This window comes from Triturus cristatus, chromosome 2_2 (assembly GCF_964204655.1).
Source record: "Triturus cristatus chromosome 2_2, aTriCri1.1, whole genome shotgun sequence".
Classification (NCBI taxonomy): domain Eukaryota; kingdom Metazoa; phylum Chordata; class Amphibia; order Caudata; family Salamandridae; genus Triturus; species Triturus cristatus.
The window spans coordinates 361,596,720-361,623,737 of NC_140582.1; the positions used below are offsets into that span (position 1 = coordinate 361,596,720).

Consider the following 27,018-nt stretch of genomic DNA (forward strand, 5'->3'; position numbering starts at 1 on the left):
AGGCAAATGGGCATTCATTACCTTCTTTTTTGGCAACAGGCAGAGGTGTCACTCCCTTTCTCTTGCTGGGCCGGCCCATTAATGTGTGCATAGTGTGCTGGACAGGGGGCCTGAGCAGAAGTGGCCTCACTTGTTTTCAGGTGTGTTCAGGTGTGTTTCACCAGTTTAAACAAATCCGTGCATTTTTTTTAACACCCCCTCCCCCGTCTTTTATAAAATTTCGCCGAAGCAGTGTTCTGCGGAAAGACAATATGCAAATGCGGGCCACTCTTTTTTGCGTTCCCGGGCCGATTTTTAATCTCAATCCAACCCTGTTTGGGGGTTACATATTTGGCAGCATTTACCTCCAGCTTTTTGACCAACAAATTTAGGGGCATATTATCAAGGACGGCGATAATGGGCTTGATAATATGCTGCAGAGAATTCCAATAGAAGCCCATGTTCACACCAGAACATGGGCTTCGATGGGAATTCTCTGTGGCATATTATCAAGTCCATTATCGACGTTTTTAGCTGCAGTTTCCTGCCGCTAAAAGAGCGATAATTTTAACGCCGTCCTTGATAATATGCCCCTTAGTGTTACTTGCATAGTGACAGTCTAAAGGCTGGAGTTGTCATACTCCTTGCCTTGGTTTCTATTGTGATTTTCAACAGGTTATTTCACTTTGGACAATGCTACTGCTCGAATAGACCACTGTAAGGTTATATATATACTTATCTTTGTCATACTATTCCATATCTGGATATTTAGTAGGGATTATATTAGTGCAACAACATTGAGGGTCAAGTTTTGACAAATGTCCTAGCTCTTGTTAGGCCCTCGATTTATGGTAGAAACATGTCGACACCACATTGGACATTGAGGGTATGCTTTTCAACCTTGTGATATGGACTTTGTAATAAATATATGTCTTAACCTACTAAAACACAATTTTAATTGCTGATACCACCCCGCTTTTCGGGTGAATAATTTCACCACTTGGTAATACCTCTCTATTCTTCAGACATTGGAATATGATGTTCAGTTGGTCTCACCATAAACAAAAATCAAGCACCAAGCGCTCTTGTTGAGCCTCCTGGGGCATTATTGCACAGTGAAGAGCAGACTCCAGGAGGATAAACCATGCCATCCTGTGTGGGCGAGAGACCAGAGCCCTTTTTTTTAGAATAACATCTTCTAAATATGAATACTTCAATTAAGTAGCCCGAAAGAAACCCCAAATCGGCTGGCAATAGAACAGGGCATTGGACCCTTGGTCTTACATTAGACCCAGAGCATTATATTGTTGCTAAATTGCTATTTTGCTGGCCTAAAGAATGTAAATAATTTTAGGCATGAGTAGGTCTTTCTATTGTGCTGAGAGAGAGGTCTAAGAGGATCATTCGCTGAGAGGGTCTGTGGACCCACGTATGTTTAAAAAGATTCCCTGTGAGAATCTGGACTTCTGCCACACTATGATATATTCACAGTAGATAGGAGAAGTGCGGATTTGGAGCATGGCCAGGCATTTGAAACACATGTACATTCGCAAAACCAGCTTAGCTGGTGAGAGAGCAGGGCAAATTGTGGTATTTTGCCCACATGTCCTGATGCATCACTGCATGGCACAAAATTAATGTAGCGTTATTCTATCAATATACTTGGATATTATGCTGTGCCCTTCCCACCGGGGCCACTGGAATTTTGCTGGGGGGGGACTAAATTATACGATAGGGTTAACTGAATTAAGTGGTAAGAAAAGGCAAAATACGCAGCATAATGTCGCATATTTTGTGATAGTATCAGTTCCTTATATTGCCCTTTTTACACGTTAACGCTATCTAGGCCAATGGTTCACCGCGTTAATACCAGTCTGACACCCAAGTACACCCATTACACAATAGAAAGATGACCAGTCCATCTTTGCGAAGGGGTTTCCAGGTATTGTTGCATTTTTAGTAACTGTTGATCCGTTCTTGCAAGAAGCTATTTGTTGTTGTTAAAATCTGCAGATTATGCAGCAGATGTTGGATTATGGCACAAATCAGTAATTATGAAGAAATTGCTGTGGCTGCAAAGCCATATAATTCTAGGGCTCTGCCTACCACTGATGAGATCGAGGGGCAGGCACGAGCCATCACCTCATTCTTAAAAGGGTGTATACAGTCTTTCCGGAAGTGCATGTGAACTCGCTCTATGCTGACTCACGTTCCTGTTTAATCTCTACATTCCACAGTGGGGTGAAATGAGGTGGGAGCAGACCCTTTCACCCTGCATTCCTTCCTCCTGAGATCTCACGCGGCCGAGTATGGTACACAGGAGTGTCCTTTCTGAACTCTGTACCAGCCGCCTCTGCCAGACCTTACCCATGGCAGCGGGGCCTGCTCTTTGTTCACCTGCCACCCTGGCATGCAACGAATGTTACTGCTTGAACTGGACTTGGGAAAATCAGGCTTTAGATTTTCAGCTCCAGTCAAAGGAGGCAATATTTATTAACAAACATATGACGTGTCTGCCTGAGAAGTATCTAAACCACAGAGTACATATGAGGCGCATAACAGGCTCCAGTAAGAGACTGGTGCTGCTTAACTGTGCACAACATTTCTCTGGTCTCTTCACCGGGGCTCGAATGGCCATAACACCCCCAAAAGTCTCAAACATGTGTGTCCTATTCGTACCACTGTGTACCAGCATAATGCACCACCTGTTAGCAACATCAAGGGCAAATGTTATGTCCTGTCCCAGATCCCACAATGCATGTCAGAGCACGTACATAGTAAGGTTGTGTTTAGCCAATTAAAAACATTCAGTTTCTATGGCCAGAAACTGTCAGGTGCAGATCTCAGCTTACCATGTAAAATGTGCAATCTTTTGGTAGAGAAGTCTTAATTCTCAATAGCCATCAGTTAAAATAAAAATATAAAATGATAATAACAGCATGTTATTATCATTTCATTTTTCCAAACGGGCTCTGTTTAGGTGCGGGTGGGGCGGGGCAGGGCTGCCCAGAAAGCATGGGGAGGAGTGGTGGGCACTTTCTCAGAGCACATGATGGTTTGGCAACCGTCTTGGGCCGGACAGTCATGCACACTCAGCATGTTCTCCACACATCTGCACATGCGCCCAACCATGGTGCTCTACCCAATCATGACACTGCTGCCATGCCGGTGACAGCAGCATCATGATTGGCTTAGGGGAGTCTGGGAGCCTGTATGCTTCCTGTTTCCTGCCTCGGATGGAGGAGAGGCTGCAGCCGGCAGTTAAGTAACTTTTACATTGCAAAGTGCAATATGCAAATATAACTGTCTTAACACCCAATCAATTTAATGACAATTATAGGTAGATATGGGATTTAAGCTTTAGCTAAATCTGTCCAAAGCTGTTGTCACTGTGCTAAAAAATTGCTTTACACATATCCATCTATTCACCCTTCCATCAAGAATCTATCCACTCTTCCATTATGGATCTATCCATGAATTCACCACTTCCATCTTCCTATCCATCCCTTTGTCCATCCATCTAGCCACTAAAAACTATCCGTTTAACCGTCCATCCAATCATCAATCCATGTCATCTTTCCACTCATCAAGTTATCCATCCATCCACAAAATCATCTCTTCCACAGTCCATCCACACACTCCTTCCTACCCACACCCATTCCTTCCTGCATCCATCCATTTGTCCTACAACCTCATTCAACCACCCATCCATCTACACCCCACCCATCCATTCATTCACCCATCAGCTCATCAACACATTTGCCCATTCACTCATTTACCCATCCACCCTCCTCAAACATATTCATCCACTCACTCACCCACCCATCCATCCACATCACCAGTCATCCATCCATCCAGTCATACATACACACATACATGCATCCCTGCATGAATGCATACACCAATCCACTCATTCACAACCCCTTCCATCCAACCACACAAAGCACACCCATCCAACTATCAAGCTACCCTCAGCCCACCCATCCAACCACACTTCATCTATCCATTAATCTAATATTCAGTCTATTTCGCCATCATTTACGCACCAAGACAAGCACATCTGCCTACCCGTACATCCATCCGTCCCTTTGTGCAATTTTCCTGACAAACTTAAGTTTGGGAAATAAAAAAGTGATGTGAGAGACTTTCCTATAACAGTCTGTGTGGCTAGTAATTCCGAAAAAGTGTAAATTAACTTAGGGCTTCAAGTGGGCCTTGTACCTCCTGGTCTCAGACATGGTAGTAATTAAAAACGGACATTAAAATGGGACCCTAGCAGACCCTGTATTATTGTCCTTAACTATACTGGCAAATAACACTAATCAGTTAAGATATTCAATGTCAGAGAGTTAGGGCCTGATTACGACTTTGGCGGCCTGAATGCGGGCCGCCACGCCAGCACCCCACTCCCAGGCTGCCAAAGTCGACCACCGCCCACCCGATTACGAGTTTCCTTGTTGTCTGGCGGGCAGGCGGCACGGCGGTCCCATTGCGGTGCCTACTGAAAAGGCACTGCAATGGGAGTGCCTAAGGCTGTTCCTGCATGGCATGGACTGTGCAGTCCATGCCATGCATGAAAGGAGGTGCATGCAGACTTGGGAGCACAGCATTTGCCCCCTGCATTCATCCCCATGCACAAGGGCAACAGGGGGGCCTGCATGGCCCCCTTTGTTTCCCCACCACCAGTCTTTTCATGGCATGCTCCCTGCACTGCAGTTTCCCATTGCAGAGATCCCACCACGACTGAGGAGCCTCTATCTCGAGTGCGAGACTCTTTTTTAATCGGAGCCTTGGTCATCCAATCCTTGGCCTCTCTGCTGAACAAACTGAGCAATGACCACGTGTTCCAGATACAATTGTGATTCTGTGCAGCTGTGTGTGAAGGAGGTACGCAGATGTCAAATTATTGAGAAGGCGAAAGTAGTAGAAAAAAACAGTGCTTACAGGTGCGTAGGTGCGTTGTGTGTTTGGGGGTGATGACGCGAAGGAGATGCGAGGACATACATTCAGGAGACAGTGAAAAGAGGGTGCTGTAGACGAAAGACATGAGGTGTCAGATATGTAGATGGACAATATGAGAAGAAAGTTTTCATTGATTGATTGATTGAGAAGAGAAAAGAGCGCAGTTGTCCAAAGTAGAATGGACATAAGTGAATGAATGAGACACTCTAGTCTGATGTCCACTGCCCCTACCACAGGACTAAGGAATTTTAATTCAGTCTTACATTTTCAGAATTGAAATATTTTCAATATTATTCACAACAAAATCATTGCTACTCATTTATCCTAAACAGCTAACAAAGCCAATAGCTCTGTCTGGTTCACAATCTGTTGGTTGCTGCCTTATATATCTGGTTGCAAAAAACGAAATCTCAGCCAGAAATCAAAATACCAGTCGGGTGGCACAGTATGGACATGACAGAAATGCAATGTCGTTGTTTGAGCCATGCCACAAATTACACAAGTCATGCGCTTCTTAGAGACCCCCACCCCCCCCCCCCCCCCCCGCCCCCTTCTGCATCCCACTCAAAGCCCTCGGTGAACTTACTTCCCAGTCATGAACTGGCTTCTGGACGGCGAGCAGATGGGCTGCACGTAGTAGTTCTCCAGCTTCACCCCCTGCGCCGCGAGCCTGTCCAGGGTGGGAGTCTTGATCTCAGACCCGTGGTAGCCCACGTCCCTGTAACCCTGGTCATCCACTAAGATAAAGATGATGTGAGGCTGGGAAGAGGAGGGGGGCGGCGAGGGGGGCTTCTGCTGCCGGGGATGCACCGGGCGCCTCCGGTCCGTCTTGGCCCCGGCACGAGGGGCGCCCCTGCCGACCCCCGCCGCTCCCCACGCCAGGTGGGTGTAGGAGAGCAGGCTGACCACAGAGAAGGCGGACAGCACCCCCAGCACGCGCATCCTCCTCCAGCCAGCGGGCAGAACTCCCTCTAGCTAGGGCAGTGGCAATGCTGCGCGGGAGATGCTCAGTGTGAGAGGGACACCGAGGGAGAGGCTGGCGTCCTCGGGGAGACTCATTGCAGAGACCCGAAACCGTAGACGAAGAAAAAAAAACGTAGCTGCAGTGAGTGACAGGAGATGGATCGGCTACTGTCCGAGCGTGCCCTCTCGCTCCACAGGCGACCCTTGCAGAAGCTCCCGGTCAGGGCACGTGGAGGGGCGGGGAGGCTGCCACTGACAGCTGCGTGATGCCCGGTGCTGTCTGGAACCGGCTCGTGAGTTATGCTTCACTCTTGGGTGAGTCGGGGCGGTAGGTAGGTTCGACTGGCTGATGCACTACTTTACGTGGGCATAGGTCTGAGGTGTACACTTCCTGTTTCACGGACACTAGTGAGGCACTTTGGCTGAGCAGTTCTCAATGTGTTGGGGTGTTGTGAGCGAGAAGCAAAAGCAGCCTGCATATACTCCGTGCTCTCGACGTTTTAACAAAAGTGTATATATTTCACATGTAACTTATCCCTTCCTAAAATATCAGTCAGCTAACTTTCAAATAGCATTTTCCCTTTTTACTTCAAATTTTCCCTCTTCAGCTTGCCCAAGTTTCGGCGTGTCTGCCCGAGTCAGAGGACTTTCAACTCGCGTTGACTCTGTCTGCAACTTCTTCACTTCTGTTTACAGTGAGATTCCTGAAAATGCTTCTGCCGGTACATCTGCCGCGGAGATCTCACGCTGAACGCGTCTTTTCGTGGGTGTTATTTATTCTGGAGGCGCTCATCCCTGCTCCTCCCGTGCGCTGCCCTCAGACCCGGCTTAGTTTCTCCCTCCATCGGGGTGTTCAAATTCCGGTTAATGGCCAAGAGCATCTCCACCAGTATTACGTGTCCCTCCAGCTGTGGTGGCTCACGGCCCGCCCCCCTAAAGGTAATCGAAACGGAGCTAGAGGGAGTGTGCGGTCAGTCACTCCCTGGGCTCCTCTCTTCACCTCGCCGCAATTTAATTTCCTCCCAAGACACATCCTCCCGAGGCCCCCCCCCTCCCACCCGCTTCATTGCCAGCAGTGACTGAGGAAGATTTTATGAGCGAGCAAACCCCCTGGGGGAGAAGGGGGAGGGGGCGTTCAAGAAGCCAGAACTTCTTGGGAAAGTCCTCTAAGGACTTCACCTTCCGTCGCTCTTGCGCTGTCAGTCGAGGGAGGGGTAAATCGCCCGCCGCCCGCCCTGCACGAGCCCCCTCTCCTTTGTTTCCAAATCTCCTGGCTTTGTTTCCCCTGTCAGTGACTGCAGCCTCAGTGACTTTTGAGCCTCCTCCACAGAGGAGGTGACCGGCTTCACCGAATGACGGACCATCCCCGCTATTGTCTCTCTGCCTGGCTGACTAATTCATGTCCAATTGTGACTGACTGCACTACAAGAGAAAACACAAGTCTCGCTGTGACCCAAGGGGCGGGGGTGGCCGGTATCACGGATTCAAAAGGAGAGGTCATACATACAGCGCAGACGTGGCGAGGTTCTGCGGCTGGTTTAAGGTGACGCGCTCTGTTGAGTGCTCGTGCAAATAACTTTATTGTAGAGTCGCCCAAGGAGCAGAGGTTCTGAGATAAATTTATTACACACTATCACCATTCACGCATCTTCACTTTTCCACGAAAAGAAGGCTTATCCTTCCTTTTCAGCCTTCCTCTTTATCTTTATCTCACGTCACCTACCTCTCAATCTGCAGGAGTTTCTATTAATTTTTTTTTTTCTTTTCCTTGAAATCCTTTTGAAACGCCGCCCGGTTCTCCAATTCACTTTAGATGCGTCTACTGCTGTTATCTCATTTGTATTCGGACTATTCTCGTGATATGCACATGCCGTTCGAATTATTTGTTTCTGGCTCTGAAAACAGCGCATCTCCACGTTGAGAAGTTTGGCAAAATGCACTTCCTCCTTGGCAGGAGTGTGGTTCCCATATGTCTGTCCAACAATTAACTTTCTCCTCTCGCGCAGAAATGGTTGACCTACATAGGTTGCTGCCGCATAGTTTTCACACATTTTCTGTTCAGTCATGCAGATATAATACACGCTACAGCTGTTGGCCTTCTAAAGCACGTGGCACGTGGCAGCTCTTGTCTCGAGCCTCCTACCGTTATTGTCATTCAAAACAACCATCGATATTTTTATTTCACAAAAAAAATTCTTAATTCCAACACAGCTCTATGTCCTGTGCTAAGATATCTTATAATTGCGACCCAAACGGACCGAAATAAAGAGGCGCAGCATTTCAATGACGCCAACAAATTATTGATTCATTTACAGTTTTCCAAAAATACAATTGTGAATAGCTGCAACAACTCAAACAAATAAAGTACCCACGTCAAGCTAATTTAGTTTTGCTTCTTTTGACCTTAATAGGGACTTTACCTTAAGGGCAGTCATTAAGACAGTGCAAGTTTGATGGGTGATCTGTGGAGGTTATTACTCCCACCTACCATTCCCTCCGCATCTCCTTCCTTGTCCCATTCCTTATGAAATGAGTGAATGTTGTACTTCTTGCCAGGCTGGTTTCACTTTCTATGACTAGGATGAAACCTACCCTTAAAGGCCGTCTCAACCCATAAAAACCCCCTGAACCCCTCCCTTCTGTGATAATGTCAGCAGGACAGGCAGATTGTGTCTGAAAAGACACAGTCCTCACTGCTGTCTTCCCTTTCACAAGCTGAGTACACTGTAGGTTTTGCAGTTAATTTCCAAGCTGCACTAGCAGGAACCTGCTGATGTTTCAGGAACACTTACTTTTTCACATAGTATAGGAGTGGAATTCCATTAAAGAAAAAGTATCAGAACCTCGATCACAGAAGTTCTCACCTATTTCCATCTTTCACTTGCGATTTCAGAGCTCTCTCTCTTGTGTTGCATGAAGACTTCCTACTTGTTGGGCAACTGCATTCCAATCTCTCACATTTTCTTTATTAGGGAGCCACCTTACTAAATTGGAGTTGTATGCCCGGGTGAGGGCACCTCACTGATGAGGCCTATCATTTAAACATGCTTCACCGATGATCTCGTACATGTAACAATAATGCTGATGAAGTGCAACAATTAAGCGGTACCTAAACCACCATGCCTAACATTCAAAACTCAAATTATACCTCGGTTATGAAGCTCAGCAGTTGAGTTGCACCTCAGTGGTTAAGCCCGAGAAGGAAGAAACTCATATGGTAAGGTATCGTAGAGTGCCCACCCCCCATCATCTCCTTTGTACAGACAGCACACAACACTTTCTTTTTTAGAAACGTTTGGGTTAGGGGTCGGAAAACCCCGGCCATATTTATTACATAACAAAAACATCACATACAAAAACTGTTCAATATCACTTACCTCGGGCACCCCCTGCACCCTCAATATCCCCGAACGGCCTGTGCTGCTAGTTTTAGTGTTCATGCAGGGATTGGCCATTAGGGTCTTTTGGCATTGTGCACTCCCACACCCCTGCAACCAATGGCCAAATTGCTATAAGCACCCCCTGGAGAGCCCTGTGAGACTGCTTTCCCCACCTATCCCAAGTAAAAAGGATGCCTTCTATGGACCGTAAAAGCCTTACCAATCAAGACTTCACCTACCACAAGCCAGCAGAGTTCACCTACTATCTGCCCCCCTCAAGAAGGTCATGCACAACTTTGCCTATTAATCAACCATGACAGACTATTCTCCAGAATAATGTTGTTAGCCATTTTATAGAGGTGGTCACCATCCTGAACAAAAAAGCCTTCCCCTGTATGCACCCATGCTGGCTAATCGGCAGCTTCAGTAACCTAAACAACTTTTCTACCTACTTATTAATCCGTTTCACAGAGTGATTGAGAGCCCAGACCAACTCCCCTCCTCGCCATTCCAACCGTGGGATGATGTGGGACCATGCCAAGACTGACTATGGGAATTTCTTTGCCATCCATCCCATTTTGGTGATTAATCATTCAAATAAACCCCTCCTGCCAAGGTGTACCAAATCATTGCCACCCAGATGCACCACCAGTATCCCCAGGGGCATATCCTCCTTTGGGAGCCATGAATCATGCATTTAGGAGTCCTCAACTGTACCAGATGGACCCCCCTTGCCTGTCGAAAAACCCATGGAAGCCTGTCTTGTGGGCCAGATCATCAAAACTACCTACAGGAAAAACATGTTTAATCCGTTGTTCATAAGGATGGCCTATTACCCACACTTCCATCAATCTGGCGCCGTGTCATGCACCGGGGCTGCAAAAGAATCTGGCAATCGGCGTAACACTACAGACTTCCTTCCTGCATCACAGAACAGGAATACTATGAGAAAAAGAAACGAAAACAGTTATAAGCAATCTAAAAGCACGTACAGCATGTGCAACCTAACATAGCGCTTGAAGCATTCCGAGGACCATCTGCTAATCCTTTGCACTGCCTGACCCGAGAGTCCCTTCTCTGTTGCCTCTGTCGCCGCCCCAATTCTGAAAGAATGAGAGCTGAACTCAGTGGAGTTAAATTTCTCTGCCCTGAGTGCCAACCCAAGCACCCTGGAGAACTGGAACCTTGTCATAGGGGCCCCATCAGAATGCTCTAAATGGGAGCCCTCTGCCCCTTTCGGCCTGTCCGTCAAGAATAATTTGAAGTTGCTCAATGGACAGCAGGCGTTATCTGGTCCCTTTTGCAAGATGATGTGGTTCCCCCGGCCATCCTGATTTGTCTTGGAGCGTGGCACCTCAATACTTTACGAGCCCTCAGAAATTTGCATATGAGCCAGCTGCAGCCCTCCCTGCATATCCTTTTTTTTCTGGGCTACTAATTCACTTGCCCTGAAGGCTCCATAGAAAGCCAATGTAAATGCTGTCTTCAGATGGTGAGCCTCCTCTGTGGACCTACAAAGGACTGCTGTTAACATGCCGATACCAATGGGGAGCCGGGTATCCGGCTTGGTCCCCTGCAAATGCTTCTGTGCCCGTAAACCCCTCTGCACTATGAATAATCTGGCTGTGTCCTGATGGCCATGAAATTGCTGCCACGTGGCATCATGCGCAAGCTGCAGAGCACCCCTAATTCCTCAATGCTCCCAAAAATGACAGGACAGAGGAAGATTCGGGCCACACCCTCTCACACAGTTCCCCAGGCAACTACAGTACACGCTGAATGCCCTTTCATAAGACTGCCTCGTCCTGGGTGCTAAACTGGCTATCACGAGGTGTGGGAGGATTGGGCGTCGAGCTGCCACAGATGGTCTGGAAAAGGCATTCTGGCTTCCACTGCTTTTGGTTAGTGGGACCTGAAAACCTGCATCTTGAAACGAGATAGAGTGTTAGCAGCATTACTCAGCACCTCCGGACCATGCTTGGCCCTAAACAATACATTAAGTTTCAATCATTGGAGCACAACCTCAGTATCATCTTACATTTGGCAGCCTGCTGGTTAATGCACTCAACCATTGCCATGTTATCAGGTCAAAATCTGACCGACTGGTTGTCGTTCTGGTTCAGCGAGATGTACAATGCCACCAGGATGGGAGAGAGCTCTAGGAAACCTATGTTAGTAACCAGGCCTGAACCCACCCAGGCAGCAGGCCAGCACTGCGCACACCATGTCGGGCCCAGGATGGCACCAAAACCCTCACTGCCCACCGTATCCGTAAGAAGGCCAAAATCCTCATTGGGCCTGGCAGGGCTGGGCCACACCACTGTGACCTCAAAGCCTCGCAGGAATGGCAGCCAAATATCAGCCGCGGTGCGTCCATTGGGGCGTAGGGGCGTAGCCCCACCAGCCCTGGACCCGCGTTAAAGAATTAAAATAAATCAAGTTTTAAACTCGAAATAATTAATTACTTACCATTTACACGGCGCCGGGCAGCACCCGACTTTATCGGGAGTGTGCAGGGGGGGGGGGGGGGGGCGGGCCGGGCTGGCTGGTGACGTCTGTGTTTAAAAAAACGTTTTTATCCCCGCATGTATGCTTCGGGCAGCAACTTGCCCGAGCATGCGCACCCAGGCCGGCCCCATTAGCTAGTAGCGGGGGGGGGGGGGGGGTGCAGGACCTGCTGGCGGCAGCGCTGGCAGCAAAAGGGCGACAGGGCGAGGAGTCACTGTGCCCTCCAAGCCAATCCTGGTGCTGCATGCAGCGCCACTGCGTCAGGATTGGCCGGTCACCGCAGGGGCGGGCAATCCATATTGGATGCCGAGAGCGTGACGTAAGTAACGGTCGGGTTCACTAACTTCACTCTGTCTCCACTCTCGACTGACTCGTGCGTGTCGCTGCCTGAGCCCAGCCTCGTGGTCGTGAGGGACGGTGTGTGTGCTGTGGCTACTGCTTGCGCAGGACCTTCATTAGTTCGTTCCCATAGGTAAGATACAAGTATTTATGGGAGAGAGTGAAAATGAGCCGTGAGGGGTCAGGTGCTGTCCGGATGATAGAAGTATGAGGCGGTGAAGGCAGGTTGGTTATAGGCCTGTGAAGGGACGGTGGCATGGGTGAGAGCCTGAGGTCTGCCAAGGGGGTGACCTAAGTGACAGCGGTCATCAGAAAATATATGCGGGGGCTGTTAAAATAGTGCTTGCTAAATATATTGAAGATGTATATATGTGTAGATTTAAATTGTAATGCCGTGATACAACACCGACAAAGACTACAGCCTTGCGCCACACTCCCATGTAGCTTGCTACCCATGTAGGCAGGCGCTTCAACGCCCCCGCAGGAACAGTAAGCACTCACTGTATGAATGTTACAATACGATACATGTCTTTACTGCCCCTTAAAAATAAACAACATGTTTTTCATGCATATGGAAAGTGTCATTGGGGGATTACGCTTTGTAATTAAGATCCACACTTTACCTTATGACTGGGTCAACCTATCATGTACAGGACAGCTATCCGCAGAGAAGACCCGAATTGAATAATTGTTAAGTGCATTTAGTTAAAGGTGTTCCGATGTATTGAAATATGTCGTGTATTTTTCGAGATTTAAAATATTGCTGCTTTTAAAGATTTAAGACTGTGACGTTTTGGGGGAATATTTTTTTTTAATTGTGTTTTCCACAATTTTTTAACATACGTCCATTTTTATGAGGAAATATAGAACAGTTTGTATGGTAGAGGTGTTTAGAATGCGCTAATTCACTCAAAGGTTCCTTGGCCCCAACCGACTGAAGTGAGTGAACAGTGAACCTGTACGGAAGACTCCGAGGGCAGCATCGTCGATCTTTATAATAGAATAAGTGAAGTGACGAAAATAATTCGGAGGTTCTCCGGGTGAAAGTTTCTGGGTTAGGGGCCTGAACTAATAAAGCCCCGCCTCCCATACTGGATTTTAATTATCTTCAAGTCGTCATTAACATTTTATTCGTGGAGGCTGGCCACAGGTCAGTGTTGATGGTATCATTTACACATTTACCACTCAATTTTGCGCTCTGTGTGGCAGTGCCAGCCCAGCAAGCGGCGAAAGAACCCGCGTATTGTGCAAGCAGAAAGTCCAGGGCTTCTCTGCCGAGGTTGCCTAGCTGCCAAGTAGCTAAGAATTTAAATGTAACCCACAGAAAGTCACATCAGGAAGTACACCAAACGCAAGAAATGTTCGACAAAGGGTGCCGGATGTTGATTAGGGTGCGGCCAGAAATAAACAAGGAAAGCCATTTTTGATCTCTGAGAGGCAAAAAATAAAGATGTGACTTTAAGGAAGTCCGTACAATTTTCTTCCCAAAACAAAGCTGACCCTATATTTTGCATTGTGAATATGGGCGATTTCAACAACCGCGCAGGTGTTCAGATGAAACATCACACATAGGTGTTACTGTCCCGATGGGGGTGAGTTGACAGCCATGCGGGGTTATTCTGTAAGCTTTCTGAAAACGTGGTGGAGCACAACCACCAGTCTGAAAATTCCTTTAAAAGCAGAGTCCCATGTTATAAGTGTCAAAGGGATGGTCAGGGACCAGGGCTGGACTGGGAACCAAAACTGGTCAAGAGCTCAGCCGGCCGCGTGGCGGGTATGAGGGTGGTAGGGGTGCTAGCAGAAGGCTTTGTGCCTCTTTTGTTGCTGGGGGCCGATATTGCAGCTACGCTACTGTAACAAAACCGGCCTCCCAAGGGTCTAAAAACCGGCCCCCACCCTGGCGGCCCACCGGGGAAATGCCCGGTGCAAACTATGGCTAGTAAGGCCCTGTCAGGAACATAATCATTTGCGCATCAACCCCCTGGGCCAGACCTGCCATTTATCCCACAGAGCATTTCCTGGATACCGGGCCGTAATTTGCAGTAAGCTTGGGCTGTGAACTCTGCTCCGGAGTTTTCCGCACTCTGCGGAGCAAGCAGATTTTTTTCCTCGCTCACGCATGTTAAGTTGGCGAGTGCGAGCGAGGAAAATACAGCGCTAGACCACCTCCCAGTGAGATTTCTTAACGCGACGGTCGCTGATGGTCGAAACTGTTTGCGTTGAGAAACCATCTGTTCACGTTGAAGAAGTTGCCAGAAGCCGGGATGAGAGGCCTAACGGGGGGTGAAAGCAGGGTGGGCTCCGGCCGCGAGGGCTGGGTGAGAGTCGTGTGAGGTGGAGATCTGGTAAATCACAGACAGAGCCCATATTACACGATGAATCCTAAAGCTAATCCCACTGGAGGCCGCAGAGAGGTACGGCCCTCTCCAACTGTCCCTCCACAGTCCTGCGGCACCTGTCCCTCCACAGTCCTGCTGCACCTGTCCTTCCACAAGCCTCCCGCAAGGTTTGCTCCACAGTTCTCCTGCAACTGTCCCGCCCCAGCCCCTCTGTCACTGTCCCTCCGATGTCCTGTTGTGACTGTCCGCTTCTATGCTTCTGCGGACCGTCCCTCCTCAGTCAGCTCTCTTTCACTGCCGTTCCTCAGTGGTCATTAGGGGCCACATGCATCAAACTTAGTATGCCCCGTATAGAGACTGCGGCTTTTAGAAAGTGTCCAACAATTCGAGGACAAATTCATAGAGCAGGAGATGAAGAGCGCAAGCACGACTTTTACACGGCACAAAGTGCCTTTTACCAGCTCTTTCATTAATAATTCAGGAGCCGCTCTCAAAACTTCAAACAAGCAGATCGTAGGCAGGGAAATGTCAAGGCTCATTAATTCACCACCGTGTGCTGACGTCCAAAAACATGCGGATAGCTAAATAAAAGTTTTAACTTTTGAATGTACACTGGTGAATATTTAATCTGATTCAAATGAAATCTGTGAATTTCCCAATGCGTTGCGAGCCTGCCTTTATTGTTTTGTGAATTGTAATGGGTATTGTTAATATTAATGCTTATTGGAGCGTTATGTTTTTTCCCCACAGTCTTTGTTTCATTACCCTACTGTTTCAAAAATAAATTGTTATCTTTTCATTTTCAGCACCTGACAACCTGAAACATTACCGCATTTTGGGGCAATTTTCCAGCAAACAACAAGAGGACCCCAACCTCCTTTGCTGCTCTCTCACCCGACCCCGGCTACAACCCAGCAAACACCAGTGTTAAAGGTAAGGCAACTGATGCTATATATTTTTTTACATCGTAGTTAGAGCATGTATGTCATGTGGTCACTCTCAAGGCCCTCAAGCAGTGTCTTTCAGTGCCTCCAGCAACACTATGGCACAGAGAGGCAGGAGGCAGTACGGCTCTATTTTTAGCAGTCATTTGAGATGTATTAGGATAATGCACAATATATATGTATAATGTATTTATACTGAAATTTGATATTATTGCACTGCACCTTATACGTTGTACTTTGATTATTGACAGGTTTCTTTAATATATATATATATATATATATATATATATATATATATATATATATATATATATATTGGTAAGGCCAGCAACACCCGACACCCCATCATGAATACAGTACAAGAGCTGATTACAAAGTCATTCCAGTCACGGCCACTTGAACAAAAACTGAAGTTAAAAGAATTGGGACCTCATCAGCCTGAAATAAACCTACAGCAAACTACCCAGGACAGAGGAAAAATGTCAAAACGTACATTCTCAAATGCCTGGTACACAAAAGCTGATTGGCTTACAGGCTGCCCTATACGCAATTCTCTGTTCTGCTTCCCCTGCTTGCTGTTTGGCGGTGGTTTTTCTTGGACACGGCAAGGAATGGTCGACCTGAAGCACATCGCTGAAAAAATAAAGAAGCATGCGCTCACAAGAAATCATCTGGAAAACCTGACAAGACTGGGAATGTTGGGGGAAGACGCACCAATTGAGCAGCAGATAAATGATGCGTATCGCAAATCCATTCAAAAACACAATGAAGCTGTGGATAAGAACAGACAAAATCTATCCAAGATCATTGATTGCATTCGTTTCTGTGGTGCTTTCGAACTGGCATTGCGAGGCCATGATGAATCGGAAACTTCCTCAAAACCTGGGATCTTCCGAGGCCTAGTGGATTTAATGTCAACCATAGACCAGGATTTGGAAAGACATTTAGCACATGCTACAGTCTTTAAGGGCACCTCTAATACAATACAAAATGAACTCCTTGACTGTATGCTCGAAATTATAAGAAGCCATATTGTGCAAGAGTTGCGAAACACAGACTTTGTGGCTATTCAGGCTGATGACACCACTGATGTGTCCACTCAAACACAGTCCGTGTTAGTGTTTCGGTACCTTGACAGTGACAGAAACATTGTGGAAAGATTTTATGGCTTCACGCATTTAAGTGACTCTAGTGCAGCAACCATCACTGAAGCAATACTGTGTCAACTGGACTTAATTTTCCCGGACCTGCCTCAAAAACAAAAGCTTATCGCACAAAGCTATGACGGTGCATCCGTAATGAGTGGGAGCCTTAGTGGAGTTCAGAAGAGAATTCGAGATGTGTACCCTAATGCTCATTTTGTGCACTGTTACGCCCACCAACTCAATCTTATTATGCAACAGGCGGTATCAAAGATCAGAGAGACACGAGTCTTCTTTCAGGATATCGGAGGCATAGCAGCATTCTTCACACGTTCCCCCAAAAGAACAGAAGCCCTTCATGAGATTGTGGACAAAAGCGTACCAAGGGGATCCTCAACTCGTTGGAACTTTCACATTCGTACAGTCAACTTAATCTTTGAACAGAGGGAGGGCCTTGAGAAATGTTTTGTCGCCATAGCATCCAGAGCAGACTTTGATCACACAAGTCAGAATGAAGCCCATGGCTTTATTAGAACACTACAAGACAAAGAGTTTCAGTTCTTACTGTTTTTATTTCATGACATAATGATTCCTGTTGATGTGTTATACGATCAGTTGCAAAGAAAAGACCTAGATACTGTCTCTGTGAAAGCCAATACATCTGCATTTGTACAACAGATTATGAAAGTGAGAGATGGGGTTGAAGATTTAGAGAGCAAACTGCCGCAGCATTCTGTTTTTGCAAACCGCAGACAAAACATCACCTCTCTGGTTCGAATTGGAAAGGAGATATGTGACATTGTAATTGTGCAGGCGAAAGAACGCTTTTCGTTCACAAAACATTTGGTGAGTGCGACTTTATTGCAAGGTAAAGAGTTTGCACAATATGATGAATCCTTCCCTGAGCGTGCTCTGAATCAGGCTGTGGAAGCGTATCCTATGCTCAAAAAAGAGCAGCTGAGAACTGAGTTAACTGTACTCTACGGAATGCCTGTGTACCGGAAGGCCACAAGCGCCTTGACTTTGCTGAGTTTAATTCATAAACTGCATATGGAAAACTCACTTACAGAGACAGTGACTTTACTAAAAATTGTGATTACGACTCCAATGACAACAGTAGAAGCTGAACGATGTTTTTCAGCCTTAAAGCGCATAAAGACATTCCTCAGGAACACCATGCTAGAGGAAAGACTAAATGCTTTGGCGATGCTATCTGTAGAGAGCAAGCTAGTCCAAAAGATACCGGACTTCAACATGAAAGTAATTGACAAGTTTGCTACACTGAAAGAGAGACGTGCGGATTTCATCTACAAAAAGTGAATGCTGCTACTTGTTTGAATACAAAAAATTCTGATTGATGTAAGAAATGCATTGTTATCTCTGTTTTTAAAAGTTTTGTAGTGTTTGTTCTATTTGGAGACTACACAGATTTGCTCACCTTTGTTCACTGGCCGGACCTGTCTCCCGCAGGGTGAACGATTCGTTGCTTGTGTTGCCTATCAAACCTTTCCCCTTGGCAAATTGCGAAAACCTTTATACCAGTGGTTCCCAAACTGTTTACTCCTGAGGACCCCAATTGAGTCACCACTGGAAGCCGGGGACCCCCAAGCAATTTGTATGACTTAAATTTCAAACATTAAAACAGTAATTCGAAAATAATAAACACACGTGTGCACATAAAACGGATACTCGAATTACTAAGGATTTTAGTATTTTATATTGAAAGAATTAGCAAAAAACAGGAGGGTTAGCGCTGCATCTCCATGACTAACTTTTAAATGGTTGGTTTTATTTCGCAGTATGAGACTCCTGCCAGGGCCAGACTGGAAACCCAAAGCAGCCCAGGCAAATGTTTTCAGACCAGTCCCCATACAGTGCACACCTAGTGCAGTGAGTGCGCCTGACCACTACAAAGGGGGCTTTGGGAGGCTCTCCCCCCAAGACAATTTAGGAAACAATGGTGCAGTCTACAACAAATGTATCATTATATATTGAATTGTATCAGCTTTTAAAGAGTAGTAAATGATGACCTTACTATGCACCAGGATATGACAATCTTTGTTGGGGTTCTTCAATGATTCCCATATTATCCTCCTCCAACAGTGCCTCTCATCTCTCCATAGCCCCTCTGTCACATGTATTTAATTTGTTTTATAACATCTCTCATACCATTGAAGGATGTCAGAGCACCTTAAATCACACACATATAGGGGCTGATTTACAAGCCCCTTGCGCCACAGGTGCGTCACAAAAAGTGATGCACCAGTGACGCATTTTAGTGCCCCATATTTCCAAGGCAGGAAAAGCAACCCTGCGTGACTTTTACTGGTCTTGTAAATATGGCCCAATTGCACACAGCACTTTACGTGAAAGGGACGTTCCATGAGTGTTGCTGTGGGTGTTCCCACGCATAACCCATGGAACCAGACACATTTCCAGATTTACGAGGAATCGTAAATCTGGAAATGTGTCTGAATGCTACGCCACCCCAGGGGAGGCGTAGGGAGGGGCAACTTGGAGAAATTTATTAATTTCTCCTCTTTCTATGCATGTTGCATTCTGCAGCACACATAGAAACAGGATATTACCTCTGGTGATTGTTTATGTACAGGAAGGTGTCCCTTCCTGCACATAAACAATCAGTAAAACAATGACGTTTTGCAAGTTCTATGTGTGCTAATGCAGCACACTTAGAAGTTGAAAAACGCCATTTCTGATTGTTTACATGCAGGAAGGGTTACTTCCTGCACATAAACAATCTCCCCACGACACAGGCATCCTTGCACCATGGTGCAAATGTGCCTGTGCAGGCGTATGGCAGCAGTTTGTGCGCCAGCACAGGGGGAAGCACAGAGATGCAACATATTGTTGTAAATATGTCGCATCCCTGTGCTTCGAAAGTGACTCAGTGCGGCGCAGCCAAATGGCTTGCGACACACACAGTCAATTTTCTTGCAAATCTGCCCCATGGAGACAATGATTCATACGTGTAAATCAGTGTATAGAAAATGTTACATAAGGCAAATGCGACTACAGGGTGTAGGATTCACATGTTATTCATACTGGTAGGCATTTTTAAAGAGTGCTTGGTCTGGAGAAGCACAAACTCAGGATTCAGAACATAACAGTGGTTAGCATTGACTTTAACAATAAAAATGTATTGCCACCCAAATAAACCTTTTTAGCAGGATTAGGATAATGAAAGACTTGAAACAAACATATGTTTCTAACTTGTATCATGCAGCTTGCAAGCAGCTCTTTGATGACAGTTTATAGGTCACTGTGCTAGATTACTATTGTCACTTATGAACTGCACAGTAACAAAAGAATCTGTGACTAAAGCAGTAACCCACTAACCTAGGCACATAAAAAATGTTTTTCAAAATGCATGGTACACGTTCTTTGCAGTAGGCATATTAACCCTCTGTGCTACATTAGATAAGTCAAAGCTGCCACTTGACACAACTCTCATCTCTCTCCAGCAGGTACATTAATCACCGACGTAATCTTGACACTTTTATTGTTGCTGGAAAACTGCTAATTCTACAAGGAACTTTTTTGTGCTTTTAAAATTACTGCCTGAGGACCCCCCTGGGAATGTGACCACAGTTTGGGAAACACTGCTTTATACCATTTATATTTGGGGTACTTGCGTGGACCTATGTGAAGTGTGTGTACAAAGTTCAGCTCAACCAGAATCACGGTAACAGCGCATTGCGCTGCCTCTTTTATATTCAGTATATTGTAAGACTGTTTTTCTTCCCCCGCCTTTCCTTGTTTTGTTTCCCTGTTTTCCCCTTGCTTGCCATTCGTTACTCTAGAGTCTAATATTCAGTATGTTGTAAGACTGTTTTTCTTCCCCCGCCTTTCCTTGTTTTGTTTCCCTGTTTTCCCCTTGCGTGCCATTCGTTACTCTAGAGTCTATTCTAATAGAGTCGGAAGGCCGTAGGGGAAGACTGTGGACTTTTCTTCAAGTTCCTGACGCTCCTGCGGAACGAGCCTGGCAACCATTACACTGCTGTGCAACTTCTTCTACTCTTAGAGCTGAGATTTCCATGAGTCTTATAGTCTGAATTCAGCACCTGAGCATAATAGGACAGAATGTATGAAGCTCTGTGGTAATACTGAATAAGCAGCTACCTATGTTATGCCATCTATTAGTGTAATAACTGCACTTTCACAATTGCTTTATTAACCTTCCTGCTTTCTCAAATTTGCTTGAAAATGCACGATTTTTCTTCTTTTTTTCCAAAATTTTCTTGTGGGGGGTAACCCCCCCAAACCCCCCTTTTGGGGTTCGGGCTCACTCGCTGCGCTCGCTCGCTAAGGTGCTGTATGCTAATTCGGTTGCGCCCCACCACTTTCAAATCTCACCCACCGCCCCTGCCAAATATGCATGTCCTGTCACACCTCGTTTACCAACCTGGTGTGGTGGTGCTTCTCCCTCAGACCTGACATTGCCTGCACAAAGGATTGTGAAAATGGGTGACCCATGAGAATGGTCCTTAAAGCGAAGTTGAGCTGCCTAACAGTCTTCTGCAACTGATGCAACATGACTTTTTCTTTACTCAAGCAGTCCTGTAAAGCCTGGGAGAAGGCGGAAACCTTTACCCTGGTGTGAGCAGTGATGCACCAGCATCTAAGTCTAATTCAATATCCAGGAACTCGATGACCATTGATGGCCCACAGTCTTGCCTTGCAAGAGGGGAACCCCAGACTCTCTCATTAATGTGGAGAAAGACTGCAACACATCGCTGCACTTCCGCGAGCCAGGTGAACCAGGAAGAGAAAAAAATCCAGATAATGCAACACCCACCAATGTCTCGCCCTCTACCTGAACCCCACTTAAGGAAAGAACCGAACCTCTCAAAGTAGGAGCACGAGATCGAGCAACCCTTAGGCATGCACTTATCAAGATAGTATGTCCCCTCAAACTGATAACCTAACAGATGAAAGTTTTGAGGGTGCATGGTCAGAAGCCGGAAGTCTGATTCCATGTCAGACTTCGCAAGGAGGGTACCCGTCCTCAACTCCTGGCATACCACAATTGCCTGGTCTAAGGAAGCATAGTTGACAGATCATAAGGTCCTAGCAATTGCCTCATTCACAAGCTGACCCCCTAGGAGCAGAGAGGTTATGTATTAACCTGCATTTGTCTGTATCCTTCTTGGGCACCACCCCCAAGGGGAAGCAGACAAAACCCATAAGGAGTACAGACACAAATGTCCCGGCCACCCTCCCCAAACCCACATCTTTGTCAATTTTTGCTGCAGCCACTACCTTGCTGGACCTCAGTTACTGCTGGTTCTTGCAATTGGGAACACCCACATATCCTTGGGCCGGTATCCTGAAACCTTCCTTAAAACCTTCCAATAGAACCTGTTCTGCCATTGAGCTACTGTACCTATTAAGCCATGGGATCATGGCCATCAACATCACTGGGGAGTGGACCTTGATTCGGAGTGGGTCATCAGTCCTGCCACTAGCCCACTCTATCTTTAGTTTTCTTGAAACACTTCGATTCAGGGGGGCCGATTCACAGAACTAATCTGAGACAAAATCCTAAACCTACTACTTTTGGTATGCACAGAATGCACTTACTACTTTTGGTTAAACTTGCTCCTTTTGGAATTCATAGAAGGCATTTAGTAGTAGTAAACTAACTTTACTACTACTAAATGCCTTTTGTGAATACCAAAAGTGGTAAGATTAACTAAAAGTAGTAAGTTTAACCAAAAGTATTAAGTTTAACCAAAAATAGTAAGTGCATTCTGTGAATACCAAAAGTAGTAAGTGCCTTCTGTGAATACCAAAAGTGGTAAGTTTAGGATTTTGTCTTAGATTAGTTCTGTGAATCGGGCCCCCTAACTTTACTACTACTAAACTGAGAAAAAATCCTAACTTTACGACTTTCGATATTCACAAAAGGGATTTAGTAGTAGTAAAGTTAGGCTTCCTGGAGGCCTGGTGCAAGAACACTTATTGAAACCCCAGCATGCCCCCTTCCCCCCCTCCCAGGCTGCTGGAGGAACTTGATCAAAAGGGTTGACTGGGGGAGTGTAAATGTGTGGGTGCTTCATATGGCGTATCCATAAAATAACATCAATATGATCGCACTCCAAAACAGGGCTAGTTACCTTAACCCTCCTAAACCCTTTGCCGTATTCTTTCCATCCCACACTGCCATACTCATCATGCATGCATGCAATCCTGTTCAGGAAGCATGCCAGCTGGCAGCCCAAACCATTGAAAAGCTCAGTTAAGATTTCAATTATAAATGGAAAACCAACCCCATAAACCAATTGACTAAAGTTTCTACTGCCCTCCTCTTGTAAGGTCAGTGGCAACAGACCCTGGAATAAGCACACGCTTGACACCTTTCTGATTCCTCCCTATCAGGCTTGTCCAGAACCAAATCAAAGATATCAACACAGGCCTCCTTCTAAATCTTTTCTTTTACTTTAGCTGCAATATACCTGCCCAACTGGTCCTGTCCACCTCCCCAAATCTAGACTTGGCAGCAGAGTTACCCTACTTGTATTCACGGAATCTTGACCATTGAGGCCACCCCCTCCTTGTGCTGGACCATGGAGGGTCTTGCTCACCACTGAAGGCCCCTGGGCAATAGCCCAATCAGCCCCTGTGACCTGCTACCCCTACCATCACGGCAGACCCTGTTTGAACCCCCTGTGGCCCAAACCACTCTTAAGTGCACCATTAATCTCCTAGTCTTCTCCAAATCACCACCCTCTGTAGCCATGGCCACACCCCAAACAGGAGCAGATAACACGCCAAATTTGGAAAGCTATGTCAGAACGCTGGCCAGATTGGCCACTAAATCAGGATGGTAGGGTGCTCCCATGGGAGTCTCCCAGACCAACAAGCAGCATTGCTACTCTGCACAATCTCCCCCGACTGCAGGCCCCATCACAGCAGACACACTGCCTTGCGCCAACACCGAATCCGGGGTACCTGCCTTAGCGGGCACTTGCCTTAGCAGACACCTTCGCTGGCACCCCTACGCCTAACCCAGAGGGACCTAGCACCTCTTCCTCAGGTCTGGCCTCAGGGGGCCTTTCTCTTTAATTTCTATTGGACCGCTTCTTAGTTCTCTTAGGTGCGGGGGAATACTGCCTTAGGGGCCTATCCTGCTTGTCTGGGCCTTTCCCCTGCTTTCCGCCTCTCCCTATCCTCCTGCAGCAGGGTGGTCCTTCAACTCACCCAGGGACTGGTCAATAGCATACATCCTGTGCATCATAGCTTCCATGAGCTCCTCAATGTGCATGCTCTTTGCACCCTTCTGTGCTATCGCTGGCACCCCTGCACACACTTGACAATCTGTAAATAAATGGAGCCTGCAGTCTCCAGGCACATGACTGCCCTGCTGAGCTACATCTTCTGCGTGAACCAAACCAAGGTAAGCCTCTAACTAAACCAAAACCGGACAATACCCAGTCAACGGCAGAAGAAGTTTCCTCCAACCCCAGCAACAAATTAAAGCCCAATTATGGTCAAAAACAATTGCACTATGCCCCAGGCACACCACCTATTCTTATAGCGCCCCTGCAACCCCTTACCTGGGCCTTTGCGCCGGAGCTGCCACTGCGTGCTAAGCAACGCGGGTCAGGAGATTGCAAACTCAAGCCTGTGTGGCTCCCAGATGGCCCGATGCCCAGTTAGCTGATGCAATTGCTGGGAATTGAAGAGCACAGTGGGTGTGCCCGTTGGAAAAAGGAAACAAAATGAAGACAAAACAAAAAAGTATTAAATTTGCTCTGTGGGGCAGCCGGCAGTGTCCTGGAGCTGTGAGCGGTGAAAGAGATGGCTTCACTGCTCTGCAATCCCTTTTAAAGGGGCGGGGTCTGGCGCTAACCAGTTCAAAGGTGATCCGGAAGCATTTAACTGCATCCGGGTGGCCGAACCTAGCAACCACAGCCTGCGCTGCTTGTAGACTGGTGCCGGCAACATCACACGCTGCTGCCCCTAGCCACACAAGCAGGCACCGGCGTCCTGTCTTAGGCGCTCCCCCTGGAAAACTCAACAACCACAAATGCCAAGGCGCCCTGCCTTGTCATTTGTGATTGTTGAGTTTTGGGAGTGTTGGGGTTACTGGTTTGTCCACTAAGAGGAGTTGAAACAGATCTGGGACTGCTATTATGGTTTTGAGGTGCAGGAGAAGCTGGGGTACTTGCATTTCAAGTCAAAAGGGCTATTATTGACTCTGTTCCATTTCAATGAGATGGTGACCAAGCAATTTGGCCTGGGCTTCTTTTGGAGCAAATTTTACATTTGATTGGCACATAATTAGCCTATTTCACTTACAGTACGAAGATTGACTGTGAAAGGAATCCGTAGTGATCATAATGAATCCAGTTATTTCCTGCCATCATCTTTTATCTCTGGAAATGAAGAAGATGACATTCCTAAAATAGCATTCCATCCTTATAGTGAAATTCCAGATTGCAGAATGCCGACATAATGAAACATCAATTTGGAGAAAACCCATGATAACAAAATGCATTTTCCATGAAAATAGGTTGATTCTATGGAAAAGGTGTACCAGCCAAGGACTGAATATGGTTTCTGAACAAAAAAGACTTCTGACAATTTCTATTACAGCCTGAGTTGCAAGAATGAATATTTATTTAAAAAATGGCTGTGGTAGTCTTTCCTTTTTAGGTCGAGGTTTAGTGGCAGCGCACATGCGCTGCTCGCTCTGTGAGGCATACAGTAGTAGAGTATGGGAGACAAGCTGCCCTCACTCTCCGCCCATATTTTTCCTTGGCTTCTGTTTTTGTCCGTTTTAAATTATGTCTTCTGATTGATTATGAGGCTTGTAAGTCCCGCCTTATTAGCGCCGTGTCGTCATTTGTACCCTCCCATGGCTATTGGACCCTTTACTTCGAGTGTTACACTGTACGGTACGTGTTATTCAGAGCACTATTTTTTCCTCTCCCCCACCCACACTCCTGTTGTCCTGGACTTCTCGCCCCCTCCTGCCCGCACTCCCGTTGTCGTGCCTGCTCGCCCCCTCCCGCCCGCATTCCCATTGCCGTGCCTTCTTCCCCCTCCACTGCACTCCCGTTGTCTGTCCTTCTCATACCCCCGTCCCCTTCGACCGCACTCCCGCTGTCTTTGCCTTCTCACCCCCCTGCCCACCTGGCCCCCCCGCACTCCCATTTGCAATGCAATAGGTCTCGCGTAAATGCGAGTCCTATTGCATTGCAAATGCTTGTCTTTTTGCTTGTGACCCGTTCAAAAGCGAATCCAAAATAATTTATTTGCAAGAAAGAACAGTCAGTGCTGGAACCTGGCCCAGATGTCTCTCTTTTTCATCTTTTGAAGTCAGCGGCTGATTTGAATTCTGATCAAAAAAGCTTAGGAGAAAAGAAGGATTCACTTGATCAAGCTAAAAAAACAGAAGAATACGCACCAAACCTTAACATGATACAATATTGCCAATTTCGTATAGCGTGCACTAAGTCCTTGTGGGTTTCAGAGCGCTGGACGTGCAGTGAACTCCTGGGGGTCAGCACTTTCAGAAAAGTGAAAGGCGAGGGTGGGAGAATGTCCTTGGGAAGGGCAGTTGCATGCAAAGAAGAGGCGATTCATCTTCTAATGTCAAGACTTGGGCTCATGGGGAGGGGGAGCGCTATGCATTATTGTAATTTGAGAGTGGATACAAGGGCTTGCATTAACAAAGAGGGAGGTGAAGGACAGTAATAGGTGTGCAACTGTGTGCCTGATTCTTTTGGCAGCAGTCTCTCCATTTACACAAGGATTCCTGCAGCGTCTTTATTCAGTGCCTTGTTATTCTGAATGTAGTAAGCAGGCTATACTCCCATAAGCCTCTTGGGGTGCAACGGGACATGCGGCACCAACGCATAGACTAGAATACATGTGTGCGGAGGACAGCTGGAATAGCACTTGGCAACTTGTCAGTTTCGTTATCGTTTTTTAATCTTTTCGCAAATGAGTACTTTGTTTGTGAAACACCGTCCCAGTCTAGATACATTAAATCATGCCACCCCACCTTCCAGTGCATTAATGGCAATAAGATGTTCCCTTTGTCTAAGCTACGCTCACTCATGTTTTTATAATGGTGAAATATAGTTACCCTCTTTTTAGCAAACTGCATGTTCGCTATATGCTATCTCTTCTGCATGATACAGCAGCTTACTGCATTCCATAAACTGCATGTCAGCAAAAGTGCAGCTAAGACGTTTAGCAAGTGCTTGTTGTATACAGGTTTCCCGTCAGGGACAGTAAGAGCTATATAAATACAAAAACCATACTATGCACATGAGAGGACATGAAGGTGGGCTTGGTGTCACCGTGTTTCCGACAAGATGATGTGAAGTGTTCTGATTGAGTAGGGCGAAATATGACTTATTTTATTCCAGAGGAAGCCTTTCTGTATCTGGATGCAAGAGGCCCTTTGTCCCAACACTGAGGAGTGAAG

General features: G+C 46.5%; 1 protein-coding gene across 1 annotated transcript in view; it reads right to left on the reverse strand.

Annotated features, from left to right (window-relative positions):
* The window catches only part of ARSJ (arylsulfatase family member J), a 332,315-nt gene extending 325,620 nt beyond the window's left edge, over window positions 1-6,695 (reverse strand). Inside the window, exon 1 of the mRNA XM_085641481.1 lies at window positions 5,528-6,695. Within this exon, the coding sequence (XP_085497607.1) occupies window positions 5,528-5,883 (356 nt within the window). The 5' untranslated portion in view covers window positions 5,884-6,695. The remainder of the gene's footprint in view (window positions 1-5,527) is intronic.
* Between the last annotated feature and the right edge of the window lie 20,323 nt (window positions 6,696-27,018).